Raw genomic sequence first — 23,709 nt, forward strand, 5'->3', positions numbered from 1 at the left:
CTGTAATCCCAGCATTTTGGGAGGCCGAGGCGGGCAGACCACTTGAACCCAGGACCAGCCTGGGAAAGATGGCAAAACCACATTTCTACAAAACATTAGCCGGGCATGGTGATGCGAACCTACAGTCCTAGCTACTTGGAAGGCTGAGGTGGGAGGATCGCTTGAGCCTGGGAGGTGGAGGTTGCAGCAAGCGGAGATTGCACCACCACACTCCAGCCTGGATGACAGTTAAAATCTCGTCTCAAGAAAAAGAAAAAAAATCAAGCTGCAGCAGGAGGAAGGAGACTGGACACTGACCTTGCAAGGGGTGCCAAGCTGCATATTAAGGTGCTCAGGAGTGGAGACCACTAAGCTCTGAGGTGTCTTCGGAGACTCTTTTATAAGCGAATGTGGCAGAGATTAACATAAACCCACCATAAACATTTTTTCAGTTAGGCTCACTCAAGTTCTATTTCATTTTTAAAACATATAAACCTCAGCTATTCAGAAAACTCTTTAGAGCCTGACTTTGTGGATGACTGTGACTATTTCAAGATTCACCCACTGGTGCACCAAGTATGTTTTCTGAGCTATGTGCTGGAACTATTGTCTGCTGGAATTGGAGAGTCAAACAAAAACAATGACCAAGTAAGATAAAAAAAAAATAATAATGTTTGTTAAGGATTCTATGGGAACAGAGGAAGAAGAATGTGGAAATCAGAGCTAAGGAAAACTCTTGAAGCGATTAGGCTGACTTAAGAAAATAGAGCATTATTTACAAACTTTCCTGGCTTCCTAAATGAACCATATTGAGGACAGGAAACCTTTGCACAAGAACCACGATCATGAACATCACTGTCTATGACGTTGTTGAGACATAAAGTGAAGAGGAAGCTGATGTTTATGATAAACTGGTATTATGATGCCAGGAAAAAAACTTTTTTTAAAAGTCCAAGATGAGGCCGGGCATGGTGGCTCACGCTTGTAATCCCAGCACTTTGGGAGGCCGAGGCGGGTGGATCATGAGGTCAGGAGATCAAGACCACAGTGAAACCCCGTCTCTACTAAAAATACAAAAAATTAGCTGGGCGTGGTGGCGGGCGCCTGTAGTCCCAGCTACTCTGAGAGGCTGAGGCAGGAGAATGACGTGAACCCGGGAGACGGAGCTTGCAGTGAGCCGAGATTGCGCCACTGCACTCCAGCCTGGGTGACAGAGCGAGACTCTGTCTCAAAAAAAAAAAAAAAAAAGTCCAAGATGACATCTTGCTTTTAGGTCTTTCACCTGTTAGTAAAAACAGGTCATCTCCTGGGCGAAGAGGAAAGTCTAATGGCAAAACCAACCAGTGGGTCTGAGGTGTTTTTCTCACTTTTCAGATGATTGCTTTCTGGCCAACTCTTGACTATCAGTATTATGACAACACAGATGGGAGGTATCTTCTGGAAGGCTGTTCTCATTCTTTCCCCATGAGTTGTGTTTTCTTAGCATTCCAAGATTTGAGGGCTTATTCCAAAGTAAAGTTCAACAGAGATCTCAAGGACAGCCTTTCAGATGGCTTCCTCCAATCCCTCCTTTTATTTGGCTTTTAACAGATTTCTAAGCATTTGGAACCTTAGAAACTCTACTGTGAACACTGAGCGCCTGAAAGTCACTTGCAGGTGGTCTAGGTGATAAATCAACATTCCCTGAGATATCATCTTTAATAACTTTTTACATTCTGGGTAATACTTTGAATCACTGGCACCTGGGGCAGCCAGGAAGATGGGGTATTTCCAAACTCTTGTGGGGTGGGGGAGCAGGGAGGGTGGGGGTGTGTGTGTGTGCACGCGTGCACGTGCGCCCGTCATGGACAGCAAAAGCACTGTGTTCTTCATGAGGCACAGTGACACCACAGGGGTCTCTTGCTCCCATAACTCCAAAGAGTTCTAGCTTCTGTTCTCCACATGGAATCCATTGTCCACTGCCTGTCCTGGCTTCTGTTGAAAACTCGTTTTCACCATTTTATTCCCCCTGCCCTCGTTCTTCCATTGTTCTTTTGTCTACTGGACTGGGCTGCTTTTTCTCCCAAGTGCTGTGGTTTATGTTGTTGTTGCTGGATACTCAGCGATGCTTCATCACTAAAGAGGGGTGGGGTATTTAATTTACTTTAGATCCTTAGAGTAAAACTCTGGAGGTCCCATGGTCTACCATCTACCAGAAACACTACCCAAACCCTTAATAAAGTCATGATGAGTGACAGTAGCATCTGGGGGTGTATCAGTCAGGGTTCAATCACAGAAACATAACTAGAAAATTGTATATATATATGTGTGTGTGTGTGTGTATTTCTTACAGGAATTTATTATCATGTAATTGTAGGAGCTGGTTAAAGTCTTTATAAGGGTGTTATCTTTGTCCTGATGCTAGAGCTAGAAGTCTACAGGGCAGGCAGAAGCCAGAGGAGGATAGGCATAAAGTGGAGAATAACTAGCTGGAGCCACAGGCATGGACTGAAGACTGTGAGGACGGAAACCCATGTGGTTTTTGTGCCTCTGGCACTGGAGGTGTGGGTGTCTTGCAGAAGACAGGGCCTTCATCACAGAAAAAATACATACCTGGTGAGGGCCAGGAGTTAGAAAAGCTGAAGGAGGACTTGGGAGGGTGTGAGGTCCAGCTTCTGCTGGACACAGTGACAACGCATGAGTTACAAAAATGGCTGCTGTCTCGGCTGGGCGCAGTGGCTCACGCCTGTAATCCCAGCACTTTGGGAGGACAAGGCGGCGGATCATCTGAGGTCGAGAGTTCGAGACCAGTCTGACCAACATGGAGAAATCCTGTCTCCACTAAAAATACAAAATTAGCCAGGCGTGGTGGCACATACCCGTAATCCCAACTACTCAAGAGGCTGAGGCAGGAGAATCGCTTAAACCCAGGAGGAGGAGGTTGCTGTGAGGCAAGATGGAGCCATTGCACTCCAGCCTGGGCAATAAGAGCGAAACTCCATCTCAAAAAAAAAAAAAAAAAAGGCTGCTGTCTCACATTTGCTCTCCAAATGTAAGAATCTCCCTTGGGGCCCACCTAATTGGAAACATACAAGAAAGGGAATTCTGGAAATTGTAGTTGAGGGTAGACAAGTTGACCATTATGAAGTGTTAGGGACTGAATGTTTGTGTCCTCCAGAATTCACATGTTGAAATCCTAACCCCCAATATGATCGTGTCAGGAGCAGGGGCTTTGGGTTAATTATGTCAATGAGGATGGGGTCCTCATGAATGAGACTGGTGCCCTTATAAAGGAGACCCCAGAAAGCTGCTTTGCCCTCTTTCTACCTTGTGAGGACACAGTGAGAAGTCAGCAGGCTGCAGCCCAGAAGAGGGCCCTCACCGGTACCTGGCCATGCTGGCACCCTGACATCGAACTTCCATTCTCTATAACTATGAAATATATTTATAAGCTGCTCTGTATAGCAGTCTGAGCTGAATGAGGCACCAAGCCACCACAGCTAAGCTGACTAATGATATGTTGCTCAATTAGGCAGTTTATCGTCCCCTTGCCTACAAGGAGTGCAAATGGTGGTAGAATACCCTGCCACAGCTTGTGAGGTGTGACTGCTTATTACAGGTTTGACCTCAGTCCCCAATATGAACATTTTGTCCCAAAGATTAAATTTTTAAGAGTAAACTTGAAAACGTATGACAAAAAATTCGTACAGGAAATCTCAGGAGAGAACAGGAATGGCATGTTTAGGCACATGGAGAAGGCAGGCAAGCACACGCTAAGAAAAGAGCCCTGGACCCTGAATCAGGAGCAGTTTATGTCTCAGCTTCCCCATTCGCTGTAACTCCTTAAGCCACTCCTCTCCTCCCTGAGCTTTAGGTTCCTGTATCCAGAATGAGGGCTGTCAGCCTATGAGATCAAAAATCCCTTTCCAGGCTAGAGTCTACAATGATGAGAGACACCCATGCTCACGTGAACTAGAGTGTTCCCCTCCAGTGATGTAGTCTCATCCTAAGGTAAAATCTCTGAGTTTCACTGGAGGTTTACCACTGGGGAGTACTTGTTGGATGTTCATGGTAACACATGGGGGAAACAACTGCCTAAGAAAGGAAGTGGGGAGCTATGAAGATGACCTCTGGGCCAAACCCTGCTCCAAGCATCTTTCAAAACCTGAACTTTGGTAATGGGAACAGTTGCCATCACCAATGCCTGCTGAACACCAATTAGAGTGGCTGATTAGATTCACTTTTAAGATTTTTTTTAGAAGATGTACAAGTCCCCAAGGATGACTGCTGCTATGGGAACATATGTCTACTGATAAAATATTTCTTTTCATCATTAATTACTTAACAGTCTAGGCAGCAGCAGCAGCACAAAGAGTACAGAGACAATGAAACAATGTACAGACTGAGGCTTTGGCCACCACACTTCTAGAGGACCAGGGATGAGGGGACAGACATGTTCACAGACAGCTGCAATAGAAGAGAATGTTTTGTTTGTTTTGTTGTTTTTTTTTTTTTTTTTTGGAGACGGAGTCTCGCTCTGTCACCCAGGCTGGAGTGCAGTGGTGTGATCTCGGCTCACTGCAAGCTCCGCCTCCCGGGTTCAGTGGGTGCTGGAGAAGATGGAGACCAAGCAGCTGTACTGATGTGGAGGGGGAAACCATGACTCCAGCCAGTGCTGCTGTTGCCCCTTTTCTAAAACTCCACAGATTTGAGCCGGGCATGGTGGCTTATGCCTGTAATCCCAGTGCTTTGGGAAGCCAAGACAGAAGGATCACTTGAGGCCAGAGGCTTGAGACCAGCCAGGGCAACAAAGTAAGATCCCATATCAAAATAAAATGCAAAAATTAGCCAGGCAGGGTGATGTGCACCTGCAGTCTCAGCTACTTGTGAGACTGAGATGGGAGAATTGCTTGAGCCCAGGAGCTCAAGCAATGATCGCGTGCCACTGCACTCCAGCCTGGGTGACACAGCAAGACACCATCTCAAAAAACAAAACAAAAACAAACAAAAGATTTCAAAAGTAAACAACATACAAAAGAAATAATGAAAGAAGCATAAAACAAATTTGCTAATGGCAGCTAATATGCAGCATCTATTAACTGCCAAACATTGTTTTAATACCTTTACATATTCTATTTATTTTCATTCTTAACTATTAGATACCTATTCTATTACTATCCTTATTTAACAGATGAGAAAATGGAAGTCATTGGCCCAAGATTTCAACAGGTACTAGGTGGTAGAGTAAGAATTTGAACTCAGGCAGCGTGACTCTGGGCTGAACTCTAAACCATGAAACATATGGTATCCGAGAAGGTCCAAAAGTAAAATATAGTCACTAGAATTAAAAACTCTGCTGATGAATTAAATACCATATGAGTCATAGCTGAAAACAAAACTAATGAAACAGAAGAAAGATCTAAAGAAATTCGGTAGAATGCAACTCAGAGGCAAAGAGGTGGAAAGAAAGAAACTGAAGATAGAATGAGAGGGTCTGACAAGCATCTCGTAAGAGTTGCAAGAAGGAAGTGAGAGAGGGTGAGTCAATATGCTTAATGACAATAGCCAATAATTTTACCAAACTGTTGAAAAATCAGCTCCTTAGAGTGAAGAAATATAACAAACCCAGCTGAGACTAAATAAAAATAAATCCATACCTATTTATCCACTGTAGCTAAATTGAGGAATACCAAAGGTAAAGAAAATCTTAAAAACAGCCAAAGAGATGAGACAGCTTTTCCACAAGGAGCAATAATTAGATGGCAACTTCTCAATACCAACAACTGAGCTCAAAAGCCAATGGAAAAAAATATTTAAGGAACTTAGAGGAAAACCAGGCATGGTGGTTCACGCCTGTAATCCCAGTATTTTGGGAGGCTGAGGCGAAAGGATTGCTTGAACTCAGGAGTGTGAGAACAGCAACATAGTGAGACCCCATCTCTAAAAAAAAAAAAAAAAATTAGCCAGGTGTGGTGGCGAATGCCTGTAGTCCCAGCTACTTGGGAGGCTGAGGTGGAAGGATGACTTGAGCCCGGGAAGTGGAGGTTACAGTGAACCAAGCCTGGGTGGCAGAGCAAAACTCTGTCTTAAAACGAAAAAAAAAAAAATCTTAGTTGGCAGTTACTTTGTCCCAGTTTCCCGCCCCCCGCCCCGCCCTGAGACAGGGTCTTGCTCTATTGCCCAGGTTGGAGTGCAGTGGAGTGATCTCAGCTCACTGCCACCTCCCCTTCCTGGGTTCAAGTGATTTTCATGCCTCAGCCACCTGAGTAGCTGGGATTACAGGTGTGAACTACCATGCCCAGCTAATTTTTATATTTTTAGTAGAGACAGGGTTTCACCATGTTGCCCAGGCTGGTCTTGAACTCCTGGTCTTAAGTGATCCACCAGCCTTGGCCTCCTAAAGTGCTGGGATTACAGGTGTGAGCCACCGTGTCCGGTCAAAGAATTTTAAATTCAGTTAAATTATCACTCAAAAATGAGGGTGAAAATAAAGGGAGTTTTAGAAAAACAAATCAGAGCTTATTGCCAGTAAGAAGGCATCAATGAAATAACTATAAAAGATATAGTTCAGGAGTAAAACTGAATTTGTTTGAAAGGACAGGCCTACTGGGAAGAAAAAGAACAAAGAAATGAGTAAACTTGTGGGTAACTGTAAACAAGAAGTGACTGTAAAGTCATAATGACAATGACTAATTTTGAAAGCCAAAAAAGGGTGGAATGAAAATATTGGTGAATAATAAAGAGGAAGAGGAGCTGGGCACGGCAGCTCACACCTGTAATCCCAGCACTTTGGGAGGCTAAGGCAGACAGAGAGTTTTGAGCTCAGGAGTTCAAGACCAACCTGAGCAACATTTCAAAACCCCATCTCTACAAAAAATACAAAAATCAGCCAAGCATGGGCCGGGCATGGTGCCTCACGCCTGTAATCCCAGCACTTTGGGAGGCTGAGGTGGGCGGATCACCTGAGGTCAGGAGTTCGAGACCAGCCTGGCCAACATGGTGAAACTCCATCTCTACTAAAAACACACCAAATTAGCCAGGTTTGGTGGCGGGCACCTGTAATCCCAGCTACTCGGGAGGCTGACGCAGAATTGCTTGAACCCGGGAGGCGGAGGTTGCAGTGAGCTGAGATCAGGCCATTGCACTCCAGCCTGGGTGACAGAGCAAGACTCCGTCTCAAAAAAAATTAGCCAGGCATGGTGGCATACACCTGTAGTCCCAGCTACTTGGGGAGGCTGAGAAGGGAGGATCACCTGAGCCTGGGAAGTCAAGGCTGCAGTGAGCAGTGAGCATGCCACTGCACTCCAGCCTGGGTGACAGAGTGAAATCCTGTCTCAAAATTCTGCAGATGTTGAAGAATCTTGGGAGATTAACTACTAAGAGGATGCAACACATCAGCTGTGTTTCCAGGGTGGATATCAGGTCTTACAGATACAGTGTATTAACAAAGAAAAGCCAGCAGGAAAAGAAAAATGAAAATTATTATGATGCATGTTTTCAAACAGATAAGAGCAAAACACTAAAGGAGATTAGACACTTGGGTGTGGGGTTTTGCAAGTGTAAAGTCTGACAAACCACCAAATAGATTTGGACAAATCTACTTGTAACCTCACTTTGTTCCTCAGTCACAGGCCTATCATGACCCTCCCCTCACCAAGCAGTCTTTCATAGCCATGTTGGACTCTAAATGGAGGCTTTGGTGCCCGATGGCATAGTCCAGCCTACCTGTTGACCTAGTCTTTAAAAGGATCCATCTATCCTTGATCCCACAGATGGAATTACAAGGACTTTAGAAGTCATCACATCAATAATCCAAAATGACAAAAATTACTGCCAAGAAGGATAAAAAAATTGCTTTTCAAATTTCAGGTCAAAATTGGTATTTTAGAATACTATACCAAATAATTTGAGTACATATTTAATAGTAACCCATGTGACAACCAAAAACTGCTTACTGTTTTATTTTCTAATGAAACGTTCCAATGTTTTAGTCTATCTCCTATAGTGGAAAGGCAATAAATACAAGGACTTGAAAAGAGCAACAGACTTGTAAGATTTGAGTTTGCTTTTGGCTAGCTCTGTCACCTTGTGGTTAGTACTTAGGTCACCAATTTCTTCACTTATAATACGGACTTAACACCATCTGCTCATTGCACTGGGCTATAATGAGGAATGAATGAAATAATCTAGGTGCAAGTGCTTAGTAAATTTTAATGCACACCACAAAGGTAAGGTTTGGAAATGGTTAATGCTTTTAACAGAACTATGAAATGTTTGTTAGAATGGGCCCTGGGAGATGATTATAATGATTTTTAAAAATTTTCTTTTTAAACCTTGAGAACCCTTTGTTCAAAGGAAACATTTTAAGCAAACAAGGGCGAGTATCTCTGGGTGAATTACCTGCACTCATCTCTCTCTGCCCACTGTTGTGGTGGCTTCTGAAAGGGGTTTCCAGAGCCCACAGGGCTCCAAGGAACACAGCATAAAATCCACTGATTTAGCCCAACCCCTGGTTTTACAGATGGGGAAATGGGCCTAAAGAGCAGAAACAAATGTCTTAAGAGTGTGGCTGCAGAGCAGATGGACTGTTCACATGGCCAGTAAGACTGAATAGTCCAATATATGGTCAGCATTTGGTCAAGGTCCTGGGAGACCTTGAAAAGCTCTCTGAAGATGCTTCCTTTATAAAGTGTGTGAAGGCTGCCTTACCTTTGTTTTCCTGAGTCCCATAGTACACAGTGTCCTGGGAATGATTCTTGTCTTTTTGAAGCCTGAAGCATTGGTGCTGCATAGCACAAGGAAGGTTTCCACTAAGACCTGAGATAGCTGGAGGAGCAGCCTCCTTGGGGCTGATGATCAGCTCCAGAAAGCCTAACAGCATGTTTAACTCTCTCAGAGACCTGTGCTCACAACCTTATAGGCAACCTACTTCCTCCCTTCCTTCTCTCAGCCTGTCACCATCCTGCTGACTCTCCTGTAATAATGTTTCTGTGCCAATCCCAAAGCAGAGAGACGATAGGTCTACATCAATTAGAAGGCAAGTTCCATGAGAGCAGGGACCACACCTGTCTTGTCCATCATCTATAACTAAAACCTAGAATAGCACCTGGCACATAAACAAGAAACAGTCACATCAGACTACCTGGGTCTAAATCCTAGCTGGGTCACTTGGGGGCACGCTATTTAAGCTCTCTATGCTTTAGTTTTCATATCTCCAAAATGGGGATAGTAGCAGTACCTAGCTCCTAATTTGGGGGATTAAATGAGCTAGTATAAAAAAGCACTTGGCCAGCATATAGTAAGCACCATACAAGTATTTGCTATATTACTTGTGAGAGGCTTTCTTTGGAGGCCAGTCCCTGGTGGGAAATTCCAGGTAGCACCTCCTCATCTCAAGCCAGATGTGCACTTAGTGACTAGCAATGCCAGTGTGCAAAGGGTCTAGAGGCACTAAGTCAGGGGTCTCAAGCTTTTTTCCATCAGTGATGATGCTCACGAGACTTTCTCATATGAGTACAGAAAGGGGTATGCTCTGTCTTCACTCTGCTTGTACCAGATGTAGGCAGGTGAGGGTAGTAATATGACCTTGAGTCATCTCTATCGTATAAAGGAAGTCACTTATAGGCGTTAGTACTGATAACCATCATTTGTAACAAAGCACATGAAGCATATCAGCTAATCCCAATTATCTTAGAGCCACAGGGCCAGGCAACCAAGTCTACCCAATGACATCTGTAAGTATTTTCTTGTGTAATCCAATTTTATTTTCACCAAAATACTCAGACAAAGGAGAACAAAAAGAGATGATCTGTTTCAGAATCAAAGCAATAGACATTAGAGAAGGAGTACTGCATAGTAATATTGAAAAGCAGAGGACAGAGAATGTCTTTTATGTTTCCTCAAAAAGCCAGCGATTTTGCAGTCAAGCACTTGTCTCGTTTTCTCCCGAAGTGGCAGCACCAACATTTCTGCTCATCCCTGACTATCTGCATTGCCTGTCAGTTGCTAGGCAACTCTAACAGTGATCCAGCATGTGTTAGGTACCCACCTTGCTTCTGACCACCCACAATACACAACTTTCGTAACTGTTCTCATTGGGTTTGCCAATTATACCTAGGCACTATCTTCTTAGCCAAGGCTTCTCTTAAACCTCATCTTCCTCCTGCTTAGTCCTGTGGTAAAATTTAAATACCACATTTGTCATCACGTCCCAATAATTTCCCTAACAACCGGCTGCCCATCAAACATGGGATGATTTTATGGTAGGATCAAAACAGATGGGAGGAAAATGTTATTAAAACCATAAATATCTCTCCATAAAAGTAACCAATCAAAAGAGGAAATCGCCAGCTAATATAACATCCTAATAAGTTCAAGTGAACTGTTAATTTTGAGTTTCTCTGAATGTATAAATCTGGCTGACTGCACTTGTCCTGATAAAACAGAGTAACTGTGACCAACTTAAAAATTAACCACATATGGCTGGGTGCAGTGGCTCATGCCTGTAATCCCAGCACTTTGGGAGGCCAAGGCGGGCAGATCACAAGGTCAGGAGTTCGAGACCAGCCTGGCCAATACCGTGAAACCCCGTCTCTACTAAAAATACAAAAATTAGCTGGGCATGGTGGCATGCACCTGTAGTCCCAGCTACTCAGGAGGCTGAGGCAGAAGAATCGCTTGAACCCGGGAGGTGGAGGTTGCAGTGAGCCGAAATCATGCCACTGCACTCCAGCCTGGGTGACATGGCGAGACTCCATCTCAAAAAAAATAAATAAAATAAAAATAACCACATACTTAGTTTAGAAAAGGCTATATATCTATGAAAAGATCTTCTTTTTTTGAGACAGGGTCTCATTCTGTCGCCTAGGCTGGAGTACAGTGATGCCATCATGACTCACTGCAGCCTCAATCTCCCAGGCTCAAGTTATCTTCCCACCTCAGCCTCCTGAATAGCTGGGACTGCAGGCGCACACCACCACACACACAACCCCTGCCTTTTTTTTTTTTTTTGTAGAGATGGGGTATTACCATGTTGCTCAGGCTGATCTTGAATTCCTGAGCGCAAGTGATCCGATCGCCTTGGCCTCCCAAAGTGCTGGGATTACATGTGTAAGCCACTGCACCCAGCTTGAGTATGTCTTAAGGTCATATATTTTATATGGATGTGTTACACAGGCAAAACAGATAAAGGCTTTATAAGGTGCTTTCTTAAATCCTAAGAGGCCTAATGAATATGAGAGACATGAAAAATCAAGCAGTGAACCAATATTAAACACAGTATACTGTTTAATAGGAAACAACCACATGTTTTCTATCATCATCCTTGGGATTCCATACATGAGATAAAGCCAAGGGTATAAATGCGTTTTCCAAAATTTAAGTGACAAGGCTAGAAAGTGGCAATCTCAAATTAGGACTTGGATCTTTGGACTCTATCTCAGGTTATTTCCTCCATAATATGCTGGATGATTGGGTAATGTCACCATCTGTGGACCCTGAGTTTGAAAATGTTGATGGGTTACAGCTATTAAACCCAAGCAACTGGCAGTAGTGGTTTCTGGATGAGGAGCAGGGTGGCTGGGGAACAGGAATGGGAAGACATACCTTCTTTATATACTATTTATATATTGTGTATGTTACCTATTGGAAGAAAATACGTTTTTAAAAGGGCACTGATTCAAATATTTTTTGGTCACTAACCACGTGCCATGCAGTGTTAGATGCTAAGCAGAAAAAGATGAGTAAGATCAGGCACCTTGCTCACCTGAAGCTCATGATACAGGGAAGCAAAGGGACCCATAAAAAAGCAACCAGGTCGATGCCTACAGAAGCAGTGAGAAGATATTAAAAAAAAAAAAAAAGAATCAACTGGGAAGATGTAAAAAGGACCAAGCAAAAAGCGCCATGAAAACACAAAGGAAAAAATAATTATGCCTGCTGAGCTAGAAAGTTTCACTTTAAGGGGAGCATTTGAATTAGAACTTGAAAGAAAAGTATAGTTATTGTAGACAGTACAGAAAAAAATAAAACCTGAGAAGCAGTCTGAAAATAAACTGCAGTTAGATTAAGGGGGATACCATTCATTCAGTTCTGAGCCACTACAGGTCAGGTACTGAACTAGGCACTATATCAGCCAATCTGCCAGAAGGCACAAACATTAAAGAATAATTACCAAAGATCACAATGAGTATTCTGGTAGGAAATGAAGCATGATAATTATAAACTCATTTTTTCTCTACAGTAAAAGGAAACTTCTAATGCAGATAGTTTAACAGAAACGTCATTAAAAAAGGTTTTGGTGCAGATTTTATGATTCTTGGTGATGTGGTAACTATGGCAACTATATACTAAAACGTGACCCAGGATCTATGAAAAATGTTTTCAGTCAGAACCTCAATCACAACACATAATGAAAGAGAGGAAATGAAAACTGTGATTTATATTTAAAATAATAAAAGGGAAGATTAAAAACTATATTAAGGCTAGCATTTTTATAAGATTCCAATTCCTGACCTTCTGTAGCCAGTTTTCACATTTGTGAAATGTCAACTGGATGAAACAAAGTCCAAATGATCAGGAAGTCAACATCCTCTACTTATGATGGGTAGAGACATAACAGGCAATAAGATATTATGTAGACCCAATAGGAACCATACGAAATAAATTTCCTAAGGGGATGAGATTTTTTAAGATGAGGAAATCAGATCTTTGGTGATTCTATGAATCTTTTATAGGACTATTATTTTTAACAACTCTACATACCCAAGTAAATATGGTTCTCCAAAGCAGTCATGCTGCGGGGTTGGTCCCTTACTCCAGTACAGCTGCCTCTTTTGGCTCTGAGAAAGTACAGAACTTCTCAAAGAGCTTTGGAGCCGGAGGTTCAGTCTTTTGAGTGTGTACAAGGGTACTTTTGCTTAGCTATAGAAAACAAACCCCAATTTTGGAAACACTAAAAAATTAATTCCAGCCAAAATTGGAGAATAAGATGGGTAAATCAAACCAGGAAAGAAATATCAGTGGGCCTGGCGCAGTGGTTCATGCCTATAATCCCAGCACTTTGGGGGGCCGAGGTGGGCGGATCACCTGAGGTCGGGAGTTCAAGACCAGCCTGACCAACATGCAGAAACCCCATCTCTACTAAAAATACAAAATTAGCCGTGGTATGGTGGCGCATGCCTGTAATCCCAGCTACTCAGGAGGCTGAGGCAGGAGAATTGCTTGAACCCGTGAGGCAGAGGTGGCAGTGAGCTGAGATCGTGACATTGCACTTCAGCCTGGGCAATAAGAGCAGAACTCCATCAGTGAAGTCTGTGGAAAGCAGAATCGAAAGATGGCCCCTGGTGCACACGCCTGTATATCCTCTTTCCTTGAGGATAAGCCAGAATTGTGAATATGATGGAGTTTCACTTGTACAATTCGGTTATCAATTAATTGACTAAGTTACTCAAAAGGGAAATAATCCTGGGTGGGCTTGAGTTGGGTCCTTCCTGAGATAGATCCTCCTGCTGGTTTCCAAGAAGCATCCCATGAGGAATGCGGCAGACCACCACGGGCAGCACCTAGGAGTTGAGAACGCCTGGCTGACAGCCAGCAAGAAAGCAGGAACCTCAGACTTACAGCCACAAGCAACCGTGAGCTTGAAAGAGGACCCCCAAGCTTCAGATGAGATCACAGCTGGGTTGACGCCTTGATTTTAGCCTGGTGAGACACTGAGCAGAGGGCTCAGCTAATCCATGCCCAGATTCCTGACCCACGGGAACCATGAGATAGTAAATTTGTATTGTTTTAAGCCCCCTTAGTTTGTGATCATATATTACATAGCAACAGAAAACTAATGCAAGGCTGGAAACAGAGTGTCAATATTAAGAAACAATACTTATTTGTTAATGTGTCACGTCAACTTATTTTGAAAGAACTTGGAAGAGTGGAAAGAAAACTTGAGCAATGGCAATGTTTTTGGCCAAAGCACCTACTTTCAAAGGGTGATCATAATACTTCTTTGGATATACAGCTCTAGATTATTTTTTTAAAGTCTATCATGTTAAAAGTCAAAATTCATATTGCCTATCATTCACTGTGCTTGTTACTCCTATAATTTTTTTCTGGGGAATTTGTTTTGATTTTATTGTACTTAATAAAGAGGAGTTGGTTATTCATTCCAAACCCAAACATTAATATGGATCAGTAACAATAAAGTAGAAAAACATCAAAAGTTAAATTTATGTAGCTTTTGATGTATTTACCTTTGGCTAAAATCCAATTCTTAAAACCTAGTATGTCTGCTACTTTGCTGACAGAGCATTAGATTTGCTGGGCATGAGCACTTCATTTGGACTAGAATCCACAGTGCTCTCTACAATCCTGTCTCACTATTCTAAAGCAAGTAAATATATTAAGTGAAAGGTTATATCAGTTGTTCATAAACTTCTGAACTTATTCTCAAGGATGATGATATTGTCCACTGGAGCATAAAATCTAGGGAATATTTAGAAATGTATAAGGCATTTTTTTTTTCAGCTTTCACTAGGACTTGGCAGTTAGTATGTGAGGGCCAGGTTATTAAATAACTTATAATGCATGGGACAATCTTGTATAACAAAAGATTATCTGGACCAAAATAACAATAGTGCCCTGTTGAGAGACACACTATTTGAGTATAAGCTGAAGTCGACTATTTAAAATCACATCTTATTCTAGAAAATCTCATGGAACAAGCATTTAGAAAAGCACTCAATTATTCCAATCAATTCAAATTATAACATTCATTGAACTGCTTTCCATAGACCAACGACTAATAAGGCCTCAGGCAACCCAGGAAACATCAAAGAAACGGTAATATCTGAAAGCAGGTAAAAAGGCAAAGTCTGGCCACCCACTACTGCTCTGAACTCACCTACCCTCCCATCCTATTGACTCCAGTAACACTCACTTTGCTGTTAATCAAACACAGTAAGCATATTCCCACTCCCCACCCCGCATCCCTCAGCAACCCATCCACATGGCTCTTCCCCTACTTCTTTCAGGTCTCTGCATGAATGTCACCGCGTCAGAAGGCCTTCCCTGACCCTCTTCTTTAAGGAGCAGCCTCCCTCCGCAACCCGGGCACTCATACCCTACAGGACAGTGTTTGAGGGTGGGGACTCTGAATTCTTGGGCACCTTGTTTAACCTCTGTGGTTCTGTTCTTCCATCTGAAAAGGGGATTAATGGATACACTGTAGAAAGGCTATGAGAATTACATGAATTAATATATATAAATGTGCTTGGAACTGTGCCTGGAACTGCTGGTTAAGAACTACATGTTAGCTCTGAAAATTTAAAAACAATAACCTAAACCAAATTTGAAATAAAGCTTTTAACTCATTCCATTTGATAGCAAAACTTGATCTTAACTCATTGGGCAACAAAAGTTGAACTAAGATGACATGAGGCTACCTGTGATCTTTGCTTCCAAAATGTTTTATTATGAAGTGTTGGTCCAGATACCACTAGGGATATTAACAGACAGTATAGGTACCATATTATCTTTCTAAAATCCAAATACTGAACTACATCTGGTGCCAAGAATTTAGAATAAAGGATTGTGCACCTAAATTATCATTCTATTTTTTCTCTATAGCACTTACCACCATTTGCATATATAAACATACCTCTTTGCTTTTTGTGTAATTCCCAGCACCAGAACATAAAGTCAAGATGTTTTATCGTTTATTGCATTCTTAGCACCTAGAAAAGTGTGTGGTGCATAGTAGGTGCTCAGTAGTTACGTGCTGGATAAATGGTTAAATCTGATACCCAAAATAGAATACATATGAAACATTTTTCTTAGGTAGAAGAAAAATTATTTAATGGAGAATGTGTGACCAGTTGCTCTTCAACCCAGGAGGGATGGCTTGAATTCAATTCATTTGTTTGGCAATGAAACACCTGGTAGGCATGAAAAGCCCACCTGATATGTATTTCTTGTACGTTCCTCAATGCCCAGGCATTGATCCGCTATATTCTCCTCTGGAAGTCGCAAAGGATTATGGTGTTAACAATCAGTACTAACCAAAACTCCAAAACATACTATATGTACACCAAACTTTTAAGTTCATCTCCAACAAACAATTCCACCTGAAGTCTCCACCATGATAAATCAATCTTCAATCAAATTCACCATCATCCCACTGTGGTAGGCCAGTTCCATTCCCTGACTTCTATACTGGTATCAGTGACAATCCCCATCTCCACACCCCAAACTCAGGAATCACCTCTGAGGGCCCTCCCATGTTCCATTATGCAGTCTAGGCAGTGCTTTCATGGTTACCACTTCAATCCTAGGCTTCATCAGCCTCCACATGTCAGGCACCTGGCCAGTCACCAGGGTACGCTGAACAAGACAGGCATGGACTTGGCCTCACAGAGTCTAGAGGAGAAGCCAGATAATTACACAAGCAACCACAGTGAATAGGGAAAGAACACTGACAATGCAGGAATCTAGGGCATTATGGAAGCCACCAGGCTCCAGAAGTGATGTTTTGGCTAAAAACCCACCTATGTAGAATAGTCAAAAAGCATTACAAGTGCAATTAACTAATATGTATACAATGAATTCTTTGGTAAATCTCTTTCATGCAAATGTAAATTCTGTGAGAACCTCATCTTAATTACTCTATTCTTGCCACAGCGGGCAATACATATTTGCTGAGTAATGGGTAGAACTGCCTCAACTCTGCCACCTTATTCCTCATTGAGCGGAGGGAGGGGATAATGCCACCTCACAGCTCTTGTGGGGACTGAAAGACACTACTATGTAGGTAAAGCACCAGAAGTGTCTGCCACATGGTGGCTACTTAATGCAGGTCAATTCTCTCCCCTGCCCCTTTCTTCTCACTCCCACAAGGTCACCATGGTTGGCACCTTAAACCTTCATAGTTGCTGTGCAGTTGAGAAGTCTGAGGCTCAGAGAGGTTAAGAAACTTGTCCAAGGCAAAACTTGTTCAATAGTAGACATGACCATCTCATCTAGTACTGTCTGACAATGCTAAAGCTCATGCTTGAGAGACAAAATAGTGAGGTAGGAGCTGTGAGCTCCACTGGTGGCACATGGATCTAAGGATCTGGACAGGGAGGGACCAGCAGAGGCTGAAAGAGGCTCCAGGAGGAGATGGGACCTGAACACAACTCTTAGAAGATGAACAGCAACTGACGAGAGAGAGAAAAGGGATGAAAGGATCAGGAGAGGAAACTACATGGGCTGCTGGCTGGATGACTTCAGGGGCAAAGGAGGCTAGCCTGGCTTCTTCTCAAGGCTCCTATTGGGGATTAATGGGTAAGAATGGTGAAAATGGTGTGGCTGGGGCATGACTTCCAAACTGAGGAATCTGTACTTTAGCCTACAGGACGTGGGGAATTCTGAATATGGGACAATGAGGAAACTCTACGTTTCAGAAAGGTGAAGGGGCATGGGCAACCAGGATGAGTGGCCTATGAAGAACATTCACGTGATGACACAACAGATAGGAAACCCTTTCAGAAGTCCAGGTGATAAGTTTCTGACCTGGTAATTGCAAGGACTGGAAGAGGAAACTTTTGAAACATTTCAAAGATAAATAGGCTTTGGTAGCTATTTCCAAAGCATCCATGTGCCCACCTTAAGCACAGAATTGGTCTCTTCCTCTTGTAATTATTTCTGTGTCTGGCTCCTCACATCAGAGACTGTGAGCATCTAAAAGACACTATCTAAATCTTCTGTTTTATCCTGAGTGCCTGGCATCCACAGGAGGACCTCAGTACGTGTTTGCCAAACATTTGAAGGAATAGTGAAAGAGGACATTCAGGCTTTAAGCTTGGTAATAAGAGACAGGTGCCGCAAGGGCAAAGAAGAATGCTGGGAAAAGAAATCTCCATCTACATAAGATGAGTTCGGTTTGGGAACATTCTTTCTGACAGGTTCAGAAAAAGTGACAGACAAAACAAAATGTCCAAACCTAATCAAGAGAGCTGCTTACTGGTAGATGCCACTTAAATTTGGAATCTATACTTTCCCTTGTTATGGAAGGGCTGAGAGAGTGGGCTCTATGTATCTAAGTTGTTATTTATGTTTCTTAGAAATCCTTCAATCATACTGGAATGCTCAATGTCCTTTTCCTCTTTTATGCAACAATCAAAGTAAAGCCTGACACAATTTCTTTGGAATTAACTAGTCTTTGTAGAAAACAGGCACACTAAAACTGTATGTTGATTAAGAGGGGCATCAGACAGTAAAGGAGAGGCGTGCTCCTATCTGGGTTCCACCACTTATTACTGCATGATAGTAGGCAGCTTATTAATCACTCTGTGCCTCCTGGTCCTCATGCAGCTGTTGTGAGAATTAAATAAGTAAATACACATGATTGCTCACCCAGAACAGTCTGGCATATTGAAATTGCTGAATGAATGTTGTTGCTATTCATCTTTAAACATTTAGGAAAGTAGATACAGCTTTCAGTCCAGTTATTACAGAATAAACCTAGAAGCTACAAATCCATAATGACAAATTTCAAATTCTTACAATAAACTTCAAGTAACTATAATTTGCTTAATTTAGTAACAGCCATTTGACATTAAAGCAGATATTCACAGTACAAAACTGACAAATATTAAATGAGTAAACTGACAGTGGATGTTTTTTGACTTAACTTTAGAAAATACATGCCAAAGGTATCTGAACGTGTGTTTCCTTTTACATAGCCTCATGGAATAACTCAGATTTTCCCTGAAAACCCTGTGTATTTTCCCATCTCTACGGCCTTTGTCCTCAGTAGTTCCTTCTAGTCCGTCTGGGTTTTCTCTCAGACTTACTTCTAGGCCTACTTACAATAGCACCTCTTTACTTAGTTTAGCTGATCTCTCATTTGATCGTGCCTCTGCCCCAGCAAGGCAATACATTTCTAACAGTGCTTCCACTATGGTCCTCACACAGGTAAACAACCAGGATACAACATCACATGCATGGCAGGGCTCATGCTTCCTGGCTCTTTGTGTTCCCACAGTCAAGCACACACTGCCATTGAACTGAACTACAAAAACTTTGCCTTTAGAAAAAGATTACTCACAGGGTTACTTTAATCTCCACTTCCTTTAATGCCCTTGAAACAGAATCAATAATATGTAATTTCTGTGAAGTACATCACCTTTTTATTACACTTTGAGGGAAAACAACACCCAAACAGACATTAAATTCAACTTTTCCAATAAAGTAGAAAGAGACTCAAGATTGCAACATCAACTCTTACTAAATCTCCAAGCTGCTGGTTTGCCCTATGGATTTTGGACTTGCCAGCCCCCACAATTGCATGAGCCAATTCCTTAAAATAAATCTTTCTCTCTCTCCAAGAAGATGTAAGTGGCTCTTTTGTTTAAAAGTTTGTTCATGAGTGCTGTTCCCCTCTTAAAGAAATAATTCTACTCTGTGATACTTTAATTACTTGCTATTGACATTAATTATGTTACTGAATCATGAAGAGATGCCTAATCGTTGGGTTCAGTCTGGGAGTCAGGAACTAAAGTTCTAGTTTTCAAAGGGCATAGCAATTTATCTTCCTATAAAAATAGACACAAAAATGCCAACAGGTAGGTGGTTTCTTATAGGGTGATGAAAATATTCTAAATTTAGATTATGGCAATGGTTACATAATTCTGTGACTATCCTAAACCATTAAACAGTAGAGACTTAATGGGCAAATTTTATGGTATGTGAATTACATCTTAAAGATGTTTTAGAAAAGGACACATAAGAGATTTGATTGCTTCAGGTTTCAATTACCTAAGGAGAAACTAATTAAGAAAAAAATATTAATTTTAACATTTCATTATTCTTCTGTACTTACCCCAAATGTCAATTTGCATAATCCCTATTGAGGTATTAAATAACAGAAGTAAATGTTAGCTTTATGCAAATCTTATAAACATCTAGACTTATAAGCAAAAGTAGGTGATGATCATATACTTTACAAAGGGATTAGTCATGGGATGCCTTTAAATAAGGCTCATGTAACACAAACATACTGAAAACTAATGACAACTCGCTAATCACTTTTTAGAAACCCATTCAACATTCAGAGCAAGAATTATGAACACATTAAAAAGATTTCTCTCATCAGGAATGTAAGGACTATTTACCTTGTGACAAGGAACCAAGCAATTTTACTGAAGTCTGGAGAAGGCCTCATATATGTCTTAATATGTGGCATGGCATTGCTGCGGCCAGAAGTCTCAGCTGACCATTTGCTAGTGACAGAAAAGACAAAAGTCACTAATTACGAAATAAAATTAATCATAATCCTAATATTAGGAAACTGCATGAAAAGAAAGAGCCTATTATCTAAAAATCAACAGTGGCTACATGACTCTGTGACCTGTGATATTTTATGAAACTCCGTTCAAGTAATGCATGCCCATTTCAGAATTGTAAACTTCCCACTTTTCACAAGAAGCACTGCAACCTTTCAGTATATAGCCTTTCCATTTTTGCCATGAACATACATACACGCATACATATTATTTCTGTTGTGCTTTTAACAGCATGTGTGTATATGTCTCCTGTCTGAACTGTGAGCTCCTTAAAGGGAAGAATCATGCTTCCATGGTGTGTTATGAGTAGAGGCTCAGCAAAAGCTTGTTGAATGAAACAAAATACAAAAAAGGCAAAATACAAACAGTATATGAAAAAATGAATGTTGAAAAGCGAGGGCAGAAATACTTTAGTCAAATGTTGACATTCACAAATCTGAGTTTTGTTTCTAAGTTTCCAATATTGCAGACTATGGTTCTATGGGAACCTATATCATGAAGCAACAATCTTTACTTATGAATATAAGAGGATGGTCTCTCCAGATTAACAGATCGTCTGTGAAAACAGCATCAGGTTTAGGTAGGTACCACCACTGTCTTCATTCAAGTGAGTTTAATAATATAATACTGAAATGAGTTCAATTTAAAGAAATGTCCTCTGTAAGGAAAAACCTCTCAAGAAAGCATTAAAGAAAAGCTCTAGGATTATACACTGAATTACAGCTGAAAGCTATAATTCAAGTAATTCTGCTTTCATTTCTGGCTAACCAGCACAGCAAACACCTGTTGAGGCAAGCATGAAATAGACTGGCCTTGCATATGCAGGCTGTGCAACTGCTGTGGCTGGAGGAGGGCGAAGGACATTCCCTTCACTTGTCCACTCAGCATTTACTGAACTCTGACAACATGCCAGATACTGTCCTGTATCCTCAGGAAACAGCGGCATAGAATCTGCCCTCAACAAGCTTGCAGCTGCACGTATGATGGTACAGACAGAATAATGATACTTTATATTTTGGAAAAATGAACTAAAATGCTGCTTATGTAAATCCTAAACTACCCAACATGATCTTTTATTTATCTTTCTTGGCATGCCAATATTTAAATAGAAACCTCACGGCAATAAATTTTCCTCTTTGGTATTAAAAACCTATTCCAAAAAAAATTCAAAACCTTGTTTTAAATTATTTCTATCACTAACATATGTAGATGAAAGAATATAGCTATATTACATAAAGTTCCTTTTAAAAAAAAAACAAACCAGTGACATAAATAACACTCTAATTCCTAAAGAAGCAATAGCAGCAGTCTAAACCAATTACTTACTGAAAATAGGAATGCAGCCAATTCTGTTTTTCAGCTGTCTGGATGCTATAGGGAAGAGAGCCCCCAGCTTTTAAGAGAAAAATAAAACAATAAAAATTATGAAATATAATTTGAGGATCCTTCACTAAGAGGAAAATCTATAATAAACAGCAAGAAGGTAACAGGAAAAAACTACTTCTATTACTTCATCTTATAGAATAGTTATTTGAAAGAAAATGTCTATAGTTGCATTAGATATGTTCTCCTAATGAGGTTTCCTTCCTTCAGTATTAACTTTATGCAAATCTTATAAACATCCAGACTTATAAGCAAAAGTAAGTGATGATCATATACTTTACGAAGTATAGTCATGGGATGCCTTTAAATAAGGCTCATATAACACAAACATACTGAAAACTAATGACAACTCGCTAATCACTTTTTAGAAACCCATTCAACATTCAGAGCAAGAATTATGAACACATTAAAAAGATTTCTCCCATCAGGAATGTAAGGACTATTTACAATTCTTCTCCTGTGTCGAGAATAAAAGTAAATTAGCTCACTGAGGACGAGAACGCACCAAGTAAAGCGGAATAGAGCTTTTTCCTGCAAAAGCTTCAACTGCAAATAACTAAAACCACTCAGTTTCAAAGCCAGTTACAAAACAGCTTTGTTAAAAATACCACGTTGTTCCCCATTAAAAGTACACTTTGAAAACAAAAAATTATAATTACTTGGTGATGGTAATTTAACATCTATAACTGCACGGATCTGAAGTGTTAGAATCCTGGCCCATCCTACCCTCCTTATGCAAATAAGACACAGCTGGACAGCCTCTGTTTTGCCCAAGACCGTGGCGCTTGGGGAGGAAAATCTAGGACGAGATGTCAGTGCTCCTTCTACTTCACTTTTACACACTATTTCCAAACAGACTTTGTACTGGCTGAGCAGATTCCGACAAACAGAAAAGAATGGCTAAAAACAAAACATTCAGTAAACAGTTCAGTTTGAAAAAAGGAATTCTAAAAGCCTTATTCTTGCAAAGAGAATAAAAAAAGTTCCAAGTGGAAATACAATTAGAAGTCAATGCTTGCTCATTTTTGAAACGAAGAAAATTCCACAGTGGATTATCAGTGACTTTCCAAACACATGCTGGAACTTCTCCACACTGATCTAAGCTCAAAGAGATCTATATCCAAACATCTCTGACATATCAAATAGGGCATGTCCTGTCTTCAACTTCAAATAACTAAAAACATTGTTTCAAAGCCAGTTATAAAACAACTTTGTTAAAAATACCATGTTGTTCCCCCATTAAAAGTACACTTTGAATGAACCTAGCCTATTAGAGGCACAAGAAGAGTACCAAAGAAAAACCACCACTGTATCCCTGGGTCTTGGTGAATAATTTTGGTTTTGCCATTAAAAAACAAACAAACAAAAATAGGCAAATACACTCCAAACGCTAGCGAGATTTTTCTGGCAGATTTTTCTTATTGAGCCTGATAAGCAATAAATGGACTAAATTAGTTTAATTCAGCACATTCTGCTTTCAGCCATCAGCAAATGCCAATTAGACTTTGCTTTTTCCAGAGACAACCACTATTTGGGTTTTCGGTTAACATCTGATTACACTAACTAGCGGGCTGCTGAATTCCAAATAAAGGTTTAGTGCCTGGTATGAGTATAAGGGAAATAGACAACGTTGACAGATGCCTACAAAAAATCTTAGGCATTTGCAGATGATGCCCTTGACAGAATAGACACATCAACAAAGTTACACCAAAGGCAAAATTTTAAAAATTCCGGACCTTAACTGTATCTGTATCAGGCATTTAAAAGGACCACATGGTACCTCAAACACAGGAAGGGAGGATATGGAGAGAGATGAGAGGAAGGTATGTTGCATAAGCTCTGAAAAGGCATTGAAGAGTAAGGGGAAGCTGATTTTATTTGGCTATCTTGTCTGGACAACCAACCTGCTGGTTACCTTACTGGTAAAAATGAAAACCATTGTGCAGAGGGTTTCTGTAAGGATTAATAACACACCCACACTGAGGGGTATCATCTGCAGAACGCAGAGCTTCATATTGCCTATTTTCATGATCCTTATATAGTTAAGTGA

At 41.0% G+C, this 23,709-nt stretch overlaps 1 protein-coding gene across 11 annotated transcripts in view; it reads right to left on the reverse strand.

Moving 5' to 3' along the window:
• TDP1 (tyrosyl-DNA phosphodiesterase 1) overlaps positions 1-23,709 on the reverse strand; it is an 83,361-nt gene that overhangs the window by 25,110 nt on the left and 34,542 nt on the right. For all 11 annotated transcript variants that reach the window (XM_055288448.2, XM_063644010.1, XM_063644009.1 and 8 more), the window contains 2 exons: positions 21,603-21,669; positions 20,106-20,213 (listed from right to left, as the gene is read on the reverse strand). In XM_055288448.2, coding sequence (XP_055144423.1) covers positions 20,106-20,213; positions 21,603-21,669 — 175 coding nt within the window. The remainder of the gene's footprint in view (positions 1-20,105; positions 20,214-21,602; positions 21,670-23,709) is intronic.

The sequence above is a fragment of the Symphalangus syndactylus genome, chromosome 8, assembly GCF_028878055.3.
Source record: "Symphalangus syndactylus isolate Jambi chromosome 8, NHGRI_mSymSyn1-v2.1_pri, whole genome shotgun sequence".
NCBI lineage: Eukaryota > Metazoa > Chordata > Mammalia > Primates > Hylobatidae > Symphalangus > Symphalangus syndactylus.